The sequence below is a fragment of the Pelodiscus sinensis genome, chromosome 17 (assembly GCF_052426305.1).
Source record: "Pelodiscus sinensis isolate ZL-2025 chromosome 17, ASM5242630v1, whole genome shotgun sequence".
Classification (NCBI taxonomy): domain Eukaryota; kingdom Metazoa; phylum Chordata; order Testudines; family Trionychidae; genus Pelodiscus; species Pelodiscus sinensis.
Genome location: NC_143068.1, coordinates 34,911,570 through 34,932,282, shown reverse-complemented (window position 1 = coordinate 34,932,282; position 20,713 = coordinate 34,911,570). Strand labels below are relative to the sequence as shown.

Here is a 20,713-nt window from a genome sequence, read left to right as displayed (position 1 = left end):
CACCATGTGTGCGCATACCCCATGCTTAGGTGCAGCTGCGGCAATTAGTTATGTCTTTACATGTATTCCCCTCTCTGACGATCCGCGCCCGGCCTGTGGGCTGGCTTCTAAGACACCAAGTTGCATGAACCATCCCGTCGTCCCAAACCGCACTCGTAACCCCTCCGTGAACTGCAGCCACAACTGCACGTTCGGTTTTGCCCATGTGGATTTCAGGGGCTCAGAGAGAACGGCAGAGCCAGATCAGAGCTAACGCGCTCTCAGGGTGAGTCTACGCTGTAGTAGTAGGTGCAGTCGGGCTGAGGGGCTGTTTCCCTGTGCTGTAGACACTGGGCATGGGCTAGACCCCAGGATCTCGCACGTTACAAGGTGCGAGGGTCCCAGAATAGCCACCCTGCAGTTCGACAACTCAGCCCAAGCCCGCGAGCCTGAGGCAGCCGGCATGGGCCCGATGCGGAAGCCCAATTGCCGTGTAGACACACCCTGAGCGCCCAAAGCAGCTCATGCAAACGGCTCATGCAAACCGTCCTCTCATGCAAACGGCTCCGGCAGCTGCTTCTCGCCCCCGTCTTGTCTGTTCTGCACAGGCCACGTCAGAGAACCAAACGAAATGGCCCCCACACAAGACGCTAAGTCCCCCGGTAACCTGCCCATGCCGAGCCCAGCAGCACACGGCTGAAAGCCAGCTCTGACGCGCAGAACTACAGCGTCTGCAGGCTGCCCGGGGCCCTCCCGCGGCCGAGGGGGATGTGGGGGGGCGGGATGGGCTCAGGGAAAGCTCTGAGGGAGGTTTATGTTCTTAAACTTTCAAGCTGAGACGTGTTTCCTGAAGCTTATCTGCGGTTTCCGCAGCCGCCATCAGGTCACTGATAGAACCGAAGCCGTTTCTACAGGCAGCTCCTACCCAGTGAGAAACTGGCACCGAGTCTCAGCGCCCGGCTTACGCTGCCATCCACTCAGAATGGTGCTTTTGTCCTCGTCCACCTGAAGAGTTGCCACCTGCTGAGATGAAGCCTTTTGTTAGCGTGCAGGTGCATCGCGCAACACGGGGAACACGTTTCCAAACAAAGCTACCCGGCCGTCGGCTCAGCGTAGCCAGGCCCATAGCTGAGGCTTTTGCCTCTAATAACCGTTTTCATGGGCTGCCAGTACGTGCAGCTCGGGCAAATGTGGTTCCAAGAGCAAACGTTTTTTAAAATGTGCCATCTTCCCCTAGGGCACCGTCTCTTTGCTGCTCCACTCTGGGCCGCTTTCAGACTATGTGTGTGAATCCCAGGCAGACTTTCCAAATTGAGGTTCACCGGGGCTCTGAACTTACGCGCACGACTGCCACCGTTGCGTGTGCAAAGCAGGCGATCGTACGTGCAACTTGCCAGCCAGCACTGGGCAAGCAGAGAGAAAACGACTTGCCAGAATGGTTGTCCCTAATTCGCTTCAGAGTCGCCAGGGCTCCTTTTGCTGGTGTGGCTTCCCCATACCCGTTGGTGTGACGGGGTTTTGCCCGGCACAGGCGGGAAGGGAGCCAGACAGGCTCAGGGCTGACACAGAAGGATGGTTGTGCACATGCCTGACTCCCTGTGGAAGGAAACATGAGTCCACTGAGTCCAATATATGGTCCAGAGACCCAACCATTGGGGTGGGGGGAAGATGCTGCAGCCCTGCTGCTTTCAGAGACGCTTTATCCGTCCCCTCAGGGTTAGTAAATGGGCCGTTCTCCTCCGAAACCCGACAGAACATCGGCCTGGCCGCGCTTTGCGCTGTCACCCCTCCCTCCCCGTTTTAGTGGTCTCCATGGCAACACAGACAAGAATGATTTCGGGCCGGCTCCTCCGCTGGGGTAAATTGGCCCACGCGTGAGACCTACCAGCGGCACTAGGCCATACGCCCTAGCTAAGGCCCCGGCCTATTTCTGCACATCTCCAAAGAGCCCTTCCTTGGGTGCCTGGTGTGGCTTGCCACGGCCAAGGCCCGGGTTGGGTAGAAGCCACACGCGAGGTACCACGGCTGGACTTTGCACAGTAGTTGTGCCAGCCGAAGCATTGCCTGGTGGACGTCGGGGTGTCGCCATTGATTTCAGTGGCTCTGTGTCGATGTGCGGCAGCCGAGGGGCCGGCCTGGTATCTCCGCAGCAGCTCCCTGTAAGAGCTGGCAGGCCAGCTAGAAGCTGCCTGCGTGGACAGTTTGCACATTCAGCAGGGCCCGTGGCACCCGGCGTGTGAGAGGGATGTTTGAATAGGCCTGGCTCAATGTACTGGGCAGGACATGCCCGAGGGACCAGGGCACCCCCCGTATACGTGAAGCGACTCCACCAACCCAGATGCTGATCTGAACCTGGCCCACGTCAACAGCCACGGAGAGATCACCATAGCAACGCAGCGACCTGAGGCCCAAGGAACAAAGCATCCAGGTCCCCAGGGAGTGATTCAAGGGACCGTTCCTAATCGGCCAATGGATGACGTTTCGGAGCTGCGGGGCGCGTGCGGTTCCCCTCGGAAGTCAACGGGGACCTCGAAAATCCGGCCGTTGGCGGTGGAACTCCTCAGCCATTTCTGGCACATTGGGCCCCGCTCCCCAGGGACGGGTGGGGAGGATGCAGCAAAGGGGGCCTGCTCAGCCAGGCAGGGGGTGAGCAAGGAACCCCCCCCCCATTCCCTCGCTCAGCTGTTCCAATGCAGGAGAGAGGCCCCAGTGAGGAAGGCTGGTCTAGTTGGCAGTAGCACTTGATGAGCACTCAAGAGACCCGTGTTCAATTCCTGATTCACCCCAGACTCCGTGTCTTTGAGTAAGTCACGGGGTGCACCCCCTGCCTAAGCCCCCGTCTGTAAAATGGGGATAAGGCTGACTGAGGTGCATAGACCTGACAAGCAAGAGGGCCACATGAGCAGAAAGGCTCCACTCCAGGGGCATGGGGTAGCCCCCGCACCGCAGGAGCTGAAAGGGGACAAGCATTGGAAAGACAGAGGGAGCATTGCCTAGAGCGGGTGGGGATGGAATCCTTCCCAAGGACGCCGTGGCACGTGTGACTGATGCATGGACACGTGGGGCGTTGCCCGCTGGGTGGGCAAGGGTGTTGTGACAGGGCTGTGGGGGCTGGTCATTGGTAGCACTAATTGGACCCCCTTCCTCCCACTGAGAGACCCCCGCTGTACAGAGCTGTACCTGATCACCAGGCCAAATTGGGGCTAGTGAGCCCATTGGCAGGGAAGCTGTACCCCAGGGCACAGGAAGGCTGGCTCAGGGGTAGGGGAGACATGGAAGGCTGGGAAAGGCAGGCCTCTGAGGTGAATTTTAAACCCTCCCTTCCCCCACACCAGAGTCGAAACTAGCTAATTTGGCACCTGAGGTGCTGATGAGGCACGAGCGAAGGCCACGCAGTCGCGGTCTGTTCTGCGCCCCCTCAGCTCTGCGCCTGAGGCAAGTGCCTCACTCGCCTCGCCCTTGTTACGGCCCTGCCCCACAGCCCCTTTCGGAGAAGGGGGTCGGGCTGTGCGGAGGGAGCGCAGACACTGCCGCATTTGGGGAGGGATTAAAACACTGGAAATAAACTCCCCGGTCGCGTTAACGAGCACGAAGGCACAGAGCTGGCTGAGTTCCTGGACGGAGGTGGGGGGAGCAACCCACCATAGGCCTGCCTCTGGGGCGGCTTGTGTATTGTGATGAGCTTCAGAAATGCGACCTTTTGTAGCCAGCCACCTAGGGGACTCTCAGGTGATGGCTGCCGTTTCCCATCCGACGCCCGGAGTGTATTGCCAGAGGCACATTTCTGGATTTGCTGTGAGGGGAGCAGAAGCGTTTTCTGACACCCCGTGTCTTACAGCAAAGGGGGAACCACACCACGCCGGGAATGCTGAGGCAATGAAGCATTTAATGACAGCGGCACAAGAAACGCAGAAAGCACCCGCGCGCACCGTGCAGGGCTCTCGGCTCCAAACACGCTTGACGCTTAGAAAATCCCAACTCTTTGCAACCACTTGAGCAGCAATTTCAATCCAGCGGAGTCTCTCCTACAACTGGATTCAGTGATCAGAAGCAGCACGTTTTGGGTCTACCGCCAGAGCCTTGACTCAAAAAGTCACAGAGAGCAAAAGTAAGAAAGGGCCAGCGTCTTCGGTCGTGAATTCTCCCCTTCCTCCCGGCACAGGGGCGGGCGGTCCCAAACGCTCGCCCATCGCAGGAGGCTTTAGGCCTGCGCCTTAACCACGAGTGAATTCTGCCAGAAAGAAAAAGACACACGTGCAAGAGAATTCCATTTTCTCACTGGAATTTTCACCAACGTCTCTCACCTACACTAGAGAGGCCATGTAAAGCAAGAGCAATAGTTAACAGGAGCTACATTACCTGTCCATAGAACACGGGGTTAATGACCTTAGCTTTGATCCCAAGTGGAAATCAGAGGTTCAGATCCAATCTATAGCAAACGTTTAACGTTTCCACTTCACAAAGCTGCTGCCTGGATCATATGACTGGTGGTCTCCTTTCAGGCAACAGCATGGCTGGAACAGGAGGGGGAGTTACAAACCATCTCTTAGATGTGAAGATTTGGCAAGTGTGAAATTGATTCCACTATGTACACTTAGCTCTATGCTCCAGCCAGGCTGTGGCGAGAAGGCATTTTTTTTTTCAATAAAGCAGCGGGATCTGTCAAGTTTTACCAGGCCGACACTTTCAGAAGTGGCCTCTAATTTGCTACCATATTTTGCACCTGCACTAATTGTGTGTACACAAAATCTATCACTCAATTGTCTACATTGCAGCAGTTGAGTTAACAAAGGGCTACAAAACACACATAGAAGAAAAACGTAGGCACAAATTCAGAGGCTGAGTTGAGGCTCCTCTGGAAAATTCAGGCAGAGGCTGGCAGGGTCTAGCAACATGTGACTGCAAAGTCTGAGCAAGTGAGAATCCAGAAAAGAGAACACCCTGAAACTCTCCCGGAAAACAACGTGGGAATGAGCAAACCCTTACCTGAGTGGTCCCAACGAGACCATTCTCCCACTTCAGGTTGAGAAGATCAGGCAAAGGAATCCCCATCTCCAATGCAGCTGAAACAAAGAAGGAGAAACTATCAGCGTATTAGAAATGAACAGCCCTGTGCTGATTCTTGTGCAGGTACCGAGCGAGGAAAGACGAGAGCACTCGGAAACACATATGGGAGGCAGAGACAGCACCGGAAATATAAAGACCGTACCATTGATGTGTGGCACGTACACAGCACGGAGGATGTCACTGATTAATGGTTCAAGAAGGGGAGCCTGCAATGGAGAGAGAAGCGGTTTGGGGTACGTCTACACAGCAGGGCTGAAGTCGAATTAAGCTACACAACTTCAGTCGAAATAGCTTAATTTGGCTTTTGGCATGGTCTACACAGCAAGCGGGCAAAGGAAGGACACTCCTCCTTCCACTTCCCTTCCTCCTCGTAAAATGAGGATTGCAGGAGTGGGAGTAAGAAATCCGACAGTATTTCGAAATAAAGGCTTGGAGCGTAGCCGTGCACTATGTGATTCCGGAAGAACGCTGCTGTGTAGACGTACCCTTAGTGACCACGTATTTCCAGACCGGGAAACAGAGCATCTACCCTTTCCTTGTGGAGACTCTGAATTTTGATCTAATTTGATCAGACTGCCCCACCCCCACCCCGCTGCCAGCTGTTACTGAGGGACTGTCTTTGGTAAGCAAGACATTTCCATTTCACAGATGGAGGACTGCCCGGGACGCAACGCCCTGACTTTCCAGCCCCTTTGTTTCTCCAGGACTCATTTCCTATCAAATGGGGATAGCAGCCTGTCTCCACCACGCTGGAGGGCTGTGCGGGGAAAGCCCTCAGAGGTGATGAGGTGCTTGGACACGCCAGGAATAGAGGTCATCTAAGTGCCTTTCATGGATGGAAGGTGCTGACAGAGAGTGGCCCTCCGCAAGCTCCCCAGAGGCCCCCTCTGGTCCAATCTGTGAAGCACCTTTTTGATCTGAAGTGAGCATCAATGACTCTGAGATAGTCTCAGTCTCCCACTCACGTGGCCCCTAGTGACATGAACAGCTGTTCTCCACCCACCGGAGACGCCGTCGGTGCTAGAGAAGTGCAGCATTGGGAGAGCAAAGCTCCCTTTTCTCTAGCATGACACCGGTAGAAAACGGAGCGATGTCACGGGTATTGAGCAAAGTCTCCCAGGGCAGCACACCCGGATCTCTTCAAATGCAACGCTGAGGAACCGTTTCCCAACTTTTTCGGGGCTGAACGTGGGTGGGTTAATCGCAGACATGAGGCTAATTGGGCTCCGCTCCCATCCCCCCTTTCCTGCAACCATCACAAACTCACAATCTGGCGGAATTAATTCACATATTCAAACGCAATTCTTAGCAATCAGAATGGCGCAGAGCGAATGCTAACAGGAGTCAGTGAAAATAATCCTCTCCACGGGTGAGAACCCTGAACTTTCCCCCGCTACACAAGCCTGGAGACCAACACTTATTAGAATTTTTGTTCCTTATTCCTTAGCTACAGTCTCCATCATCACTGTACTTTGTTCAGTGTGTGTTTCGCCGCATGCGTGTCAGTGAGGTCATGAACTTACATTGAAATCCCCAATTAGCGAAGACGCCAGCGTAAGGTTAACTCTACAAAAAAATGGAAAAAGTCAAGACGATCAGAGACTATGCTACACGCTAGCTGCAAAGCTGGAGGAAAGACTCATTAGGAGATCAGAGAAAATCACCGGTTCACTGGGATGGCAACACAATCACACACAAACAATTTAGCATTAAATAAACAGAACTTGGAAAATCTAGACTTTGACGTGCCAGTGCCTAATTCCCATAGACCACAACATATTGCAACAATACTGCGGAGTCCAACGGGAAGCAAGGCTTGGAGTGGTAACGAGATGCCCACGTGGTCCTGAATTTGTCTTATGCATGTGTCACGGCTCAAACCCCCAAAAATGATGCATGCAGAGGTGGGGGGCTGGCAAGCAGAGTAGCCTCTGCAAAACCTGTCTCTGTGATTCCCAAGGACAAATTTATTCAACCAGAGTCCCTCCGAGATTCAAAAAAGAAAACAAGACTGGTTCCTCGCCGCCACCACCCAAGCGATTCCAAGAAAACCAGGGAAGAGATCACTTGGGAATTCCTTCCCTAAGTTAAAGCTCTCCCCCCCCCCCCCCACGCCTCCTCCCCCCGGGCCCTAACCTCCTTTTTGCTTAGAGTTGTGTAAAGAGAGAGAATCCACAGACAACAATAGACTCTGCCCTTGTAACTAGGCCCTTAGTCCTAAGGACACAGCTGACTGCCTAACACATGGGTTCCCAAACTGGGGGGCCTGAAGAAATTCCAGGGGGGGCACGAGGTGATCCATACCCCCCCTCCCCCAGTTTTGCTGCTATTTTTGTTTTTCAGCCCTAGTCAGTTCCTTTTTTTTGCTCAACAAGTTTTGCTGCTATGGGCGGGGGAGGGGGGGGAGGATTTCTCAAAAATCAAAAAGGGGGCATGATGCTGAAAAGTTTGGGAACCACTTGCCCTAACACCTTTGCTGGGTACCTGGGTTAACCCCTGAGTCACCGGTTCTTGAGCAGCACTGCTTCTGATTATGACAGCATATGAATAAACCATTTCTGTAAAAACCACGCTGAAAATAGAAGGGTGTTCTTCATTAGCTAATGCGCCCTCATTATTTGTTATTCTTTTCAGATTCTACCTTTCAAATATCTATCACCAGCAAACGGTGTGGTGTTGGGGTTGGGGTTGGTGTTGTGTTTCCATTACGGCTTGTCTTGGCCTCTTGTTGTCTGGAGGAATATCCCTCCCCATATGAAGGAGGACAAAACCCAGGTTACCTTTCCAGAGCCGGGGAGAGGTGGAGGGTGTTGTCTGAAACAGTCGGCTGGGCACTCAGAACAACATCCTGCAACGAGAGCAACAAAATAAAGCAACTTGGTTCCATCCCCTCCCATTTCCCAGATTGAAAACAAAACGCCAAGTATCTGGAAACAGCTCCAGGCACCACTCCTCCTAGGCCCTTTCGGGAGACTGCGGCAGTGTGATTTTTGCACCACATTTTGGGACTTTTCTTCTTTATCAGAAGGATCAGGGAGGCCGTGGGGTAAAGGAAGTGGGAGCAGGGACTCGGATCCTTTCGCTGGTCCATTTCACCAGGGTGGTCTAGAAGCCAGGAAAGTTCCCCACAATAGCAGGACCATTCCCCCGCTGACATTTGGTTTCTCCTCATGTTTTATTGTGTGCATTTGATAGCATGCCCAGCCATGCACTGGAAACACAAGGCCTTTTGCATGTAGAAACGCTGCGGTGTTTAAGAATACAGCAGAGAACAGTAATCCCAAATCCCATTTTCCATGGGTTTCTCTCACACCAAAAGGCATCATGAAGCTGCTGGATAAAGACCCAAAATGCCCCGGACTCCTCTGTGCTGCTCTCAGACTCAACGGAGATGAATCTGAACTTGTTCTCAGAGGGTATGTCTAGACTACATGCCTCTGCCAACAGAAGCATGTAAACTAGGCTACCCAACAGTCAATGGAGCGGGGATTTCAATATCCCCCGCTTCATTAAAATAAAAATGGCCTCTGTGCTGTGCCGGTTCAGCTGATCGTCGGCACAGAGCGGCAGTCAAGACGCAGATCGGTCGACAGGGAAGCCTTTGTCGACCGCTCCCTTGTGCCTTGTGAAACGAGGTTTACAGGAGCGGTCGACAAAAGCTTCCCCTGTCGACCGATCCACGTCTTGACTGCCGCGTTGTGCCGACAATCAGCTGAGCCGCCACAGCGTGGCAGCCATTTTTATTTTAATGAAGCCGGAGATATTTAAATCCCTGCTTCACTGACTATGTCGGGTAGTCTAATTTACATGCCTCTGTCAGCAGAGGCATGTAGTCTAGACATACCCAGAATGTTCGGTTACGTCTACACAGCAGCATTGTTTTGGAATAACTGAGGTTATTTCAAAATAACATAATCCGCGTCTACACTACAAGCAGTTCTTTTGACACAATGTTGAAATAATGTCGAGGTAGAGAACTGCTTACTCTGACTCCTGTAACCCTTATTTTACGGGGAGTAAGGAAAGTTGGAGGAAGAGTGCTTTTTCTCGGATTTCCTGCTGTGTAGACAGTGCCAAAGGCCGAACTAAGCTGGTTTGACTTAAGCTACGCAATTGACGTAGCTCAAGTTGCATAGCTTATCTCACCTTTAGCCCTGCTGCATAGATGTGCCCTTACGAATTATTAAAAAGGGGATAGAGAATAAGACAGAGAATATCTTATTGCCTCTGTATAATCCATGGTACACCTATACCTTGAATACTGCGTACAGCTGTGGTTGCCTCATCTCAAAAAAGATCTATTGGCATTGGAAAAGGTTCAGAAAAGGGCAACAAAAATGATGAGGGGTTTGGAATGAGTGTCATATAAAGAGAGATTAAAAAGACTGGGACTTTTCATCTTAGAAAAGAGGAGACTTAGGGGGTAGGATAGTGAGTCTATAAAATCAAGACATTCGGAGAAAGTGAAGAAGGAAAAATTATTGACTTGTTCCCATAACCAAAGAACTAGGGGTCACTGAATGAAATGAATAGGCAGCAGGTTTAAAACAAACAAAAGGAAGTTTCTTCACACAGCGCACAGTCAACCTGTGGAACTCCTTGCCAGAGGATGTGGTAAAGACCAGGACTTTAACAGGGCTCAAAAAGAACTAGATGAATTCATGGAGGTTGGGTCCATCAATACTTGTTAGCCAGGATGGGCAGGAATGGTGACCCCAGAGTCTGTTTGCCAGAGGTTGGAAATGGGTAACTGGGGAGGGATGACGTGAGGATTCTCTGTTCTGTTCACTCCCTTGGGGGCACCTGGCACTGGCCACTGTCGGAAGACAGGACACTGGGCTAGATGGCCCTTTGGTCGGACCCAGCCTGGCCACTCTCCTGTTCATATACTTACAGTGTTCAGGACAAAGAGCGACTGCTGGGACGAATTGGAGGGGAAGACCTCGACGGACGCGGGGAGGTGCACCATGACTTTCCCATTTTCTACCGACACCTGTGGCGTGTCCAGAACTCTGACCTTCAGCAAAGGCTGCTGCGACCCGGACAGCAGGCCCGAAACCTGCGCAAAGTCACCCGGGTTCAGTCACCGCACGACGTGGCGGATTTCGGAGGGAAGAGGGAGATGGCCGAAACCGGGAGAAGCGTCAAAGCACTCACCTCCGGAATGAGCGCGCTGAGGGCAGAGGTGGTCAGGGGGCTGTCGGCTGCAAGCTGGAGGCGAAACGGGACGTGAGCCTGCTAGCTGAGTGGCGGCCCTTGGGTCACACAGAAACCATTCGCCCGAGGAACGGTTCTTCACCCAGCCAGCAATGCTAGTCGTGCCGAAGCAGCGATCGAAGCATGGAGAGTTGGGAGGCCCAGTTTCATCTCTCACTGCTCCGGGGCCGAGTCAGGCCTGTGACTGATCACCGTTAATTGGACCTCCCTGGGCCGGCACCCTCAGGACTAGACTGGTCTGGACTGGAGAGGTTGGGGAGGGCACCAGCATCCCCGGCTGAGTTAGGGGGTCACCCGTGTCACAGCCCTGCCAGCTGTGGGCTCTCTGCCCCCCCCCCCCCAGCCCCACCAGCTGTAGGCTCTGTGGCCTCCCAACCCCACGCAAGGCTGGGCACCGTGAAGTTACTTTTCTCAGTCGTTTGCATGGAGCAGAAGCCTGGAGCCCCTTGTGCCCTTATTACAGAGTAAAAATCTTTCAGGGGATGGGCAGAAATGGGGCCTGTCTCAAGAGACCCGGGCTTAATAGCCAATGAGGGCACAACTGGACTCCCCCCCCCAACCCGACTGCCACTCCAGGTAGCTACAAGTCAGCAGCTGTGCAGGAGCCTCTCCGTGAGGCAGGCTCCGGTTTCCCGGCTCACCTGGGGCTCAGCTCTGCAGCAGCCCAGCCCTGCACCGTGCAAGCTCGCGCCCCGGGCGTTCTCCAAGGACACGAGGCTGGGAATCGTATCCCAGGGAGCCAAACTGTTCTGAGGCCGTTTGACAGAAAAACGAGGCCGGGGGCCTCCAGGGAAAGCGACCCTTCCCGGTTTGCAGTGCTCACCAGCTGGCCGTCGACGGCGGCGTCGAGCTTCCCGGGCACCTGCAGCAGGTTGAGCACCGACCCGAGCAGACAGACCGAGAGGCCAAGCTGGCCGGCGGCGCCCACCACTGGCGGCAGAGACACGCTCGCTGCTGAGCACGCGGGGTCCTCCACTGGGTTGCCCAGCAAATCCTTCACTACCGCCTGAAAGAAAGGTTAGAAGGGGGACAAAATTCCCGACCACGAAATGCACGAGTCACTGAGCCAGCACCAAGGGGCCCCCCAGCAGAGAAAGTCCAGTCCCCAGTCGCTCAGAAATGGCCTGTGCGCAATTAATAGAGGGTTTAATGAATGGCTAATCCACAGCCAATGCATCCGACAGATCGACAGGCTGCGTGAGGCCATGGCTTAGAAACATCTGTGCTATCGTCAGCTGCCTGCTTAGCACCCCCCTCTGCACAGACGGCTGGAATCCGCAATGTGCTGATAATGCCTGCTCAAGGGATTAGCCTTTGCCAAACGGAGCCTGAATACAGAGCAGCGGTTCTCACACCTTCGGCCCGCGGCCCACCCCACTCAACGCAAACCTTTCCGTGGACCACCAGCCAGCCAGCCATGGTGACAAAATGGGTGCAGGAGGGGGCCAGGGGTGGGGGGTCTGGGTGGGAGGTTAGGTGCAGGAGGGGGCCGGAGGCGGGGTGTCTGGGTGGGAGGTTAGGTGCAGGAGGGGGCCGGAGGCGGGGTGTCTGGGTGGGAGGTTAGGTGCAGGAGGGGGCTGGAGGCGGGGTGTCTGGGTGGGAGGTTAGGTGCAGGAGGGGGCCGGAGGCGGGGTGTCTGGGTGGGAGGTTAGGTGCAGGAGGGGGCTGGAGGCGGGGGGAGAGAGTCCGTGAGGAGGATGGGGGTGCAGGGTCTGGGCATGAGGGGGCACTTACCTGGCTCTGTGCCCCCCACCGCTCCCAGGTACACCCCTTGCTGCTCCCATTGGCCATGATTGCAGCCAATGGGAGCAGTGGGGAAAACCTCCAGGCCAGTGGTTTCCTCACTGGCATTCTCCCAGCAGGGGTAGGGCAGTGGCAGTGCACGGAGCCACTTCCTCCCCATAGCGGGAAGCTGGGGCTCCAACCACACTGGGGAGGTGCGGGGCTGGAGCAGCAGCACATGCTCCCCAATACTGGGGCGGGAGCTCTGAGCCCACAGCCCACCTACAAGTTGGCCACAGATCCCTAGTGGTCCACGGAGCACACTCTGCGAGCCACTGACCCAGAGTGACCACGGTTGCCTATGGAACGCCGACCTTAGGCGCTGCGGATTGCAGACCAACGTAACCTTGTTGCATTAAGCGAATAGCTATCGGCCCCGTTCTCCATCTCTCCTAGCCCACCCCCGCGCTTCCGCAGGCCAGGACGTCTACGGAGCGGGACCAAGAGGCCGTAAGAACGTGACCAACTGCTGGGCCCGCTGACGGAGTCCTCGGCTGGAGGCCACGGGGACAGCAGGGCTTCCCTGAACTAGTCACCGCGCCGGAGGGGAGCACAAGCGGCACCCAGCGTTGTGGGCGCGTTGCGGGCGCAGGGAACCCCCGGCGCAGGCCAGGGAGAGCACTTACATTTAAATCCAGGCCGATCGCCGCCTTGCTGACCACGGGGACCTTGGATAAGACGTACTGGAGATTTCCTACCGCGCCCAGTGGGGCCTCCGCTGCAGGACACAAAGAGGGTGCGGAGTGGGGGGGGCTGTCTGCTCTGTGACCGGGCCCCTGCGCTGGGATGGGAGATTCTCACTGACTCCCCCAAATGTGGATTCACCCAGGCGCAGCCTCCCCGGGAGACAAAGGGAGGGGGGCGGAGACCAGTGCCTGGCTGGGGGGCAGGGCTGGAAGGGACGTTGTTTTAGTTTCTGGCTGGTATCATGGAGGAAGCAGCCTAGGGAAAGGGGCTGGGATTTAGGGGCCCAGTCTCCCCATCTCAAGGGGGCTGAGGCATCCTAGGCCTGCCCTGGAACCAGATTCCATCTGTGCTGTGCTGTATCGTGGAGAAGCAATAAACTCCCCCTATTCTACTGGCTGGGGAGTCTGTCCGTGCCACTACGGGGGTGCAGGAGGCGGGGGACCCCGACGTGCTGTCACAGAGGGTCTCTGAAAATGGGATGAGGGGACGTGCCCCGACCTCTGTTCCTGTCATTATCCATCACTAGTATCACCAGTGCCCCAGGAGCCCCGTCAGGGCCCGGGACCCCAATGTTCTTGGCTCTCCCCCAGCGCCCGGGTCCCAGCTGAACACTTCTGGGGGTGGCCGCCCTGGGCATGACTCCCGCTGGGAAGGGACCGTGCCGTGGAAGCCCCAGTGGCCGGTTTGACCCTGAGCAAGGCGGTGGGGCCTGGCGCGGAGCTGAGCTGCGAGACGCTCCCTCAGGGCCGCGTGGCCCTCAGGAGGGAAACGCTCACGGACGCCGCAGGGGGAGTCCCAAAGCAGCCCTCCAACTTTCCCGCCATCTTCCTCCGTCGGAAACTTGAGCGCGTTTCCCCTCCCCCGCGGGGAAGCACTGCTTGCCATCCCCCGCTCTCGGGACCACGGGTCTGAAAGAATGTCCCCTGTGGCTTTGGCCACGTACACGCTGCCCCTTTCGCTGCAGGTCGGCCTCCCAAAAACCGGGTTATAGCGGGGCCGGAGCCTTTTGGGGGTCAGGAGCCACCGACCCACAGAAAGATCAGTCGGGGGCCACACGGAAAAAGCCCTCACTGAGGTGGCACCCGACTGAGTCGGAGAAAGGCTCTTACCACGCTCCCCTCACACACTGGAGCCTCGGGGGCCCAGCCTAGTACATCCTGCGTGCTCCAGCACCGTGGCGGGGCAGCGGAGAAGGTTTGGGGGCGGGAAGGGAGCTACTCACAGTTCACGGTGCGCAGCAGAGAGTTCACGGCGTTGAGCACGGTGTCGGTGACAGGGCACAGCTGTAACACACGGGGGAAAGGCCCTACTTGTACGTGACACTGAGCACTGGCTTCCGTACAGTTCAGTTGCCTGCCCAGGGAACCTCTCCGAAAACACCCTCTGCACCCTCACGGCTGACGAATGAAGGGCCGGGGCTGGCCTCAGGGATGGGACACAGCTGTGGTGCACCAGGGGGTGCAGAAGCCCCTCCCCCCTCCTACCCCTGCAGAGCTCTATTAACTGAGCTGCATGTGGACTCTCTGACCCTGGTGAATTTCAGCCCACGGGCGAGTTTTCCACCACTGACGTGCACAAAGTGCAGCATTAATTCACGTGTCCGTGGACGGGGGAGGCGTAAGAGCGGATAAGTGCCCGTGTGGCTAGCTAAGCACACAACAGGCTACTGCGCACCCCAAAAGCCACATTTGCACAAGGGCCGGCCCCTCCTTTGGGGAGGGTGTCTTGACTCACACAAATGCCCGTTTCATGCCCAGAGCCCCGCTGGCCCTGCGCCACAGAGGCCTACGGGCCGGCTTTGCTTGGCAGGACTCACCAGGCGAGGCAGGACCCTTTTGATGGCGTTGTTCAGCATGGCGGGGTGCAGTCGGAGCGCGCTAAGCAGCAGAACACACAGTTAGAGGTAAGACCCACACACAAGAGGGAAGAACACACAATCAGCACAAGAAAACGCCTGTGTCTCGCCCCGGTCTCATAGCCCCCCCCCCCCCCAACGCTGGGCATTCGTGCTGCAATTAATAGCGAAGAAAGAAAGAAAGAAACGCAGGATCTGCGCCGTGCAGGGGGAATATGCATCCCCCGGCGTGCTGCCCTGCGCAGAAGCATTCTCGTCTGGCCATTCGAGCCAAACCTTTACATGAAGCGTTTGCTCGCCTCACATACGGCGTTCCCGGACCGTCGCCACCCAGCACCGAAGCGAGCAAAACGATTCTCACTGACTGTCTAGGGAGGACACTGCAGAAAGGGATCTAGGGGTCAGAGTGGACCACGAGCTAAATAGGAGTCAACAGTGGGACGCTGTTGCAAAAAAAAGCAAACGTGATTCTGGGCTGCATGAGCGAAACACGAGAAGTCATTCTTCTACTCTACTCTGCACTAGTTAGGCCTCAGCTGGAGTCTTGTGTCCAGTTCTGGGCACCACATTTCAAGAAAGATGGGGAGAAATTGGAGAGGGTCCAGGGAAGAGCAACAAGAAAGAGGAAAGGTCTAGAGAACATGAGCTATTAGGGAAGGCTGAAAGAATTGGGTTTGTTTAGTTTGGAAAAGAGAAGACTGAGAGGGGACATGAGAGCGGTTTTCAGGTATCTAAAAGGGTGTCACAGGGAGGAGGGAGAAAAATTGTTCTTCCTGGCCTCTGAGGACAGGACAAGCAGCAATGGGCTTAAACTGCAGCAAGGGAGGTTTAGGTTGGACATTAGGAAGAAGTTCCTGCCTGTCAGGGTGGTGAAACACTGGGATAAATTGCCCAGGGAGGTTGTGGGATCTCCATCTCTGGAGATAGTCAAGAGCAGGTTAGATAAATGTCTATCCGGGATGGTCTAGACAGTGCTGGGTCCTGCCATGGGGGCAGGGGACTGGACTTGCTGACTCTCGAGGGCCCTTCCAGTCCTAGAGTTCTGGGATTCTACAATCAGACTCTGGTGTAAGTGGCTGGTGTCCGGCATGCCGCCTCGCTGGCACAGCAGAAACGAGCGGTACCCACTTGAGGAGGATGCGAACGTTGACGAGCTGCGTCTTGCAGTCCTCCACGACGAACTTGGGGGCACCCGTATCATCCTGAACCAGTCTGGCCTTGGCAGAAATGTTCCCTTCCACCTGGAGACTGAGAATTCGGCCGAGGAGGCTGGAAGCAGACGGGGAATGAACGTCCCTCACCGTAACCGCGGCTGGCTGACTGAGAACAAGGCCAGGCTAACGGCCTCTTCCCAGGCTCTCTGGTGAACGGGGGGCTCTCTGGCTCACTCGCAGCCACTTCGCTTTGTCCTCCCCTGCTCTTCCTGCCCTGGGGGACTTTTCAAGGGGATATATGGCTAGTTCACCACCAGCCTGGGGAAGCAACGACTGTGCACAGAGAGCCGGGAGCAGCGGGGAGTGCTGCCTGGTCTGTGTTTCCTTGTGGTGCACACCCTCTCATCTGGTGGCACCAAGACCCGTCCAGCGGGGGAGGGGCTAGGGTTTTTGTATGGGTCGGGAGGCCACAGACCCACAGAAAAATCAGTCAGGGCCACACACCAGTGAGAAGCAAAACGGAAACCAACAACCCCCCCCCCCCCCGACGTGGCCCCCATCTGAGAAGGAGAAAGACCCTCTCCACTTTCCCCTGCACTCCAGAGCTGGGGGAGGATGCAGGCAATAGATTGTGCGTGTTCCAGCCTTGTGGGCAGACAGCGAGGGCTGGAGCACCAGCACGGGCTCCCCCATGCGGGGGAGAGCCCCAAGTCTTGGGGGCCAGATCCAGGCAAGCCAGGGACCACATCGGGCCCCTGGCCTTTGGTTCCCCACCCCACCTGACAAGGAGACCCATGAGCGTGCTCTACAGCCTTAGCCAATCAGCAGCTGGTTTTCCACTCGTGCGGTCGAAGCTCAGGCACGAAGCTCCAGAGGTTCCCAGGTTCGATTCCGCCTGTCGGCGGCTTCACCCCCATCTGCTTTATCCCCCCCCCCCAGGGAAGGGGACTCACCCTTTGCCTTCGGTGAGCACTTTGGTGTAGACGTTCAGCTGGACGCCCACGCCCGGCAGCAGCTGCAGCGACACTTTGGGGAGGGTGAGGTTCTTAATGTCCAGCCTGGAGACAGAGAGGTGGGAAGCCGACGGGTGACCCTGAGCGCACGGACCCTCCCCAGCCCTCAGCCCGCGGGAAGGGGCTTCCCGAGCTGCAGGGAGTTCCAGCCACGTGTTCACCGGGGTTTTATCCCACTGGCTGCTGGGAAGCTGCCAGGACGCTCGCTCCTGCTCAAAGAGAAGGGGCGAAGGGTTTTCCCTTCCAGGGCTTCACCAGCTAGTTTCAAATCCCAGCGTGGTGAGGGGCCCCCATCAACAGCAGCTCCAGCTTCATGCCTGACAGAGCCAGGAGCGAGCGACGCAGCCCCACGGGCGCCCCTGGCTGGCTGGGAAACTCCCAGAGCCCCGTCCCTACGTTGCTCGGATTGATGGCGACGGCTCCCGCTGCGGAGGCGCAAACCCGGAAACGCCGTCCCGGCCCCATGGGGGAGAAGGTTCCTTGCTCCAACCGTAGCGCCCCAAAAGCCTCCAGAGAAGCGGCCCCACTGCTGCTCGGTGACAGGACCCAGCAGAGGGATGGTCCTGGGGGTCCGGGTGTGGGGCGCGCGTGGATGATCAGGGCTGGCAGTAACGATGCATCCGGCACTCCCCACCCAAGCTTCTCCCATTAGAGACGCACAGGAGCAGGTCGGGGGGGGGGGGCTCACCTCCAGACCGGGCTGGGACATCAGAGGGCGGGGGCTGGACTTGACCTCTCAAGACCCCTTCCCCGCTAGGATCAGCAACAGCTTTGTGCTCCCCACAGGACCCCGGCTGCTCCCGCTCCCCTCTCAGGGCCAGGAATCAGCTGGGGTTTGGTCAGCCACTTACCCTGCCAGGCCAGCGCCCACGTTTCCCAGGTTCTGGAGCCCGCCTGACACGGTTTCCAGCACGCGCTGGATAACGTCACCGTCTTGGAGCAAATCGACTACCGCTGCAGAGAGAGCTGGGGAGAGTGAGTCTGTGGGGAACACCCCAGCTGTGAAGCCGGGGGCACGCCCCCTGCCCTCCCCCGACTTGCTGTGGATTCTCCGGCGGGAAGGGGGTTCGGTGACAGTCACCCCCCTGCACCCCTCCCAACTTGCTGTGGATTCTCAGGCAGGAAGGGGGTTCGGTGACAGTCACCCCCCTGCACCCCTCCCAACTTGCTGTGGATTCTCAGGCGGGAAGGGGGTTCGGTGACAGTCACCCCCCTTCACCCCTCCCAACTTGCTGTGGATTCTCAGGCGGGAAGGGGGTTCGGTGACAGCCACCCCCCTGCACCCCTCCCAACTTGCTGTGGATTCTCAGGCGGGAAGGGGGTTCGGTGACAGTCACCCCCCTTCACCCCTCCCAACTTGCTGTGGATTCTCAGGCGGGAAGGGGGTTTGGTGACAGTCACCCCCCTGCACCCCTCCCAACTTGCTGTGGATTCTCAGGCGGGAAGGGGGTTCGGTGACAGCCACCCCCCTGCACCCCTCCCAACTTGCTGTGGATTCTCAGGCGGGAAGGGGGTTCGGTGACAGTCACCCCCCTGCACCCCTCCCAACTTGCTGTGGATTCTCAGGCGGGAAGGGGGTTCGGTGACAGCCACCCCCCTGCACCCCTCCCAACTTGCTGTGGATTCTCAGGTGGGAAGGGGGTTCGGTGACAGTCACCCCCCTGCACCCCTCCCAACTTGCTGTGGATTCTCAGGCGGGAAGGGGGTTCGGTGACAGTCACCCCCCTGCACCCCTCCCAACTTGCTGTGGATTCTCAGGCGGGAAGGGGGTTCGGTGACAGCCACCCCCCTGCACCCCTCCCAACTTGCTGTGGATTCTCAGGCGGGAAGGGGGTTCGGTGACAGCCACCCCCCTGCACCCCTCCCAACTTGCTGTGGATTCTCAGGCGGGAAGGGGGTTCGGTGACAGCCACCCCCCTGGGGAAAGCCCTGTGAGCTCTCTGGGGTGAAAGCGCTCAGCTCTTGTGCGCGGGGCAAACGGAGGGGCACGGTGGTTCTGAAACGTGCAGTCAGCCTGGCCCCTCCCGTCCCACGGCACCGAGCCGCATTCCAGGGACACTTACCGCTTCCTAGTCCCGCTGCGCTCACACTGGAAGACACCTGGACAGTCGCATTCTGGGCGTGAGAGGGGGCCAGCAGGCCGCACAAGAGGGCAACGGCCCAGACCTTCACCATCTTGGCTCTGGTACCTGTGAAAAGCAGCCCAGGGGATGGCTCAGGAACCAGAGCCGGGCCGGGGGTGGAGAGGGGAGAAGGGATGGGGAAAGATGCCAGTTTCGCTGGAGAAGGGGGCAGGAGGGAGAAGGGAGGAAGGCTTGACGGAGGGGCTCAGTTTAGACAACAAGCAGACGAGCGGCAGCCGGTACCTGTGGCCAACTCCTGATCCCATTGATATTCATGGGACGACTGTGTCGGGATTGGCCCTGCTCTGGGCAAGGGGCTGGACTCGATGGCTCCTGAGGGCTCTGCCCGTCCTGGGGTTCTACGCTTGGTAAATTCACCCGGCTTCAGAGGAACGTGGACGATTTCCATAGCGGAGCCACGTGAAAGGAGCGTGAAAGGAGGAGTGTCCCTCCTCCCACTCCTACGGACCACAAAGTCCCCTTCCTCATGCCCTGGGGAGCGGCTTCTGGCCTTTCTGAACCGGCGTTGGACTGGGGCTTTTCTCCCACAAACCAGAACCTGTATCCTACAGTCGGAAGGCAGGCCCTGGTGAGCAGCACAACAGGGAATGAAACTGCCGCAAGGGAAGTTTAGGTTGGACATTAGGGAAAAACTTCCTGCCTGTCAGGGGGGTTAAACGCTGGAATACATTGCCTGGGGGGTTGTGGAATCTCCATCCCTGGAGATATTGGACAGACACCTGTCAGGGACGGTCTAGATGGTGCTTGGTCCTGCCGTGAGGGCAGGGGACTAGACACGATGACCTCTCGAGGGCCCTTCCAGTCCTAGTGTTCTGTGAGTCTATGCTCATTACATTAATGGGAGGGCACAAACAGCCTTCCTGGCAGAGACCGCTAGGCAGGCGCGCCAAGCCCGATTAACCACGAGCATCTCTGAGAAATGCAGGAAATAGTCTGAGTCCTTTCTTCAGTGAATACGGGAAAGAAAAGTGCAGCAGGAACGCTCGGAAGGTTTTGGGAGCTGGAGAAATAGCCAGCGGGAGCAAGAGAGTCCCTCTCCTCAACCGGGGGACACACTAGGATTAATATTGTCTGGGGACTCGGCATCAGCTTCTTCGCTGTTCGTTCTAGCCACACATTTCAATGGCAATGTAACTGGGCAGAGCAAAAAGCCTCAAGACCAAAATGAAGGGTCTCGTTCCCCTTGGCCCAAGCCCGCCGGCGTATGGAGCTGCTCCTGAGACGTTTTTAGTGAGAATCATTTACGCAAGCCTTGAAACGTTCTCAGCAACAGGCAAGGAGCGCACGGCTGTGCTTCCAAAGCCCTGGAGAGCAGCAAGCTCTCCTCACCCTGTATGCAATGGGAGCTTTGCTTCTCTGCAGGCTGGAGCCAAGAGAGAGCTCTTTAAAGAGGAGTGGGGGTCTTACCTTCGCTAGCTCTTGGTCACTAAGAAAGGTCTCCAGAGCTGTCCTCCTTCCCTGTGGCAGCCCCGCTGCTGGCGGCCCTTATATACCAAAAATGAGTGGCTGGAATGAGGAAAATGACATGGCTGAGAAAAATTGGGATAATGGTTTGGGTGTAACAATAGGGTACGATCTTTGTCTTCCAACGCAAATATTTCCTTCTAGATGTGAAAAGTTAGGTAAATTATTGAGCAACGTGTATCAAATGCACAGCCTGGTTCCTGGCCAGCGTTTCAGTACAGCATGCTGGGATGCTAATCCACAGGGGTTGACCGAAAGAGCCTTGCCTCTTCACTAGTCTAGTGCGGCGAGTTTTCTGCCTTCCTGCTCAGCCGAGTGTTCACATTGGGGTTAGCAGGTAGGGCTGGTTGA

The 20,713-nt window shown here is 56.8% G+C and overlaps 1 protein-coding gene across 1 annotated transcript; it reads right to left on the bottom strand.

Moving 5' to 3' along the window:
• Positions 1-3,861: 3,861 nt before the first annotated feature.
• On the bottom strand, positions 3,862-20,433 carry LOC102452257 (BPI fold-containing family B member 3). The gene is made up of 16 exons (XM_075900768.2): positions 20,306-20,433; positions 18,818-18,943; positions 17,606-17,708; positions 16,695-16,799; positions 15,716-15,856; positions 14,549-14,609; positions 13,955-14,015; positions 12,672-12,763; positions 11,087-11,269; positions 10,204-10,257; positions 9,941-10,105; positions 7,827-7,894; positions 6,570-6,612; positions 5,189-5,252; positions 4,966-5,042; positions 3,862-4,210 (listed from the first exon to the last, which is right to left on the bottom strand). Exons 2-16 carry the CDS (start codon positions 18,927-18,929, stop codon positions 4,181-4,183), a joined length of 1,359 nt encoding a protein of 452 aa, XP_075756883.2. The 5' UTR covers positions 18,930-18,943; positions 20,306-20,433; the 3' UTR covers positions 3,862-4,180.
• Between the last annotated feature and the right edge of the window lie 280 nt (positions 20,434-20,713).

Coding starts and splice junctions, on each gene's coding strand:
- LOC102452257 (XM_075900768.2), bottom strand. CDS start 18,929: ATGGTGAAGGTCTGGGCCGTTGCCCTCTTGTGCGGCCTGCTGGCCCCC. Junction 14,610..15,715: donor AACGTTCGCATCCTCCTCAA/GTGGGTACCGCT, acceptor TCTGCTGCTTAG/CGCGCTCCGACTGCACCCCG. Junction 11,270..12,671: donor CGATCGGCCTGGATTTAAAT/GTAAGTGCTCTC, acceptor CCTTTCTTTCAG/GCGGTAGTGAAGGATTTGCT.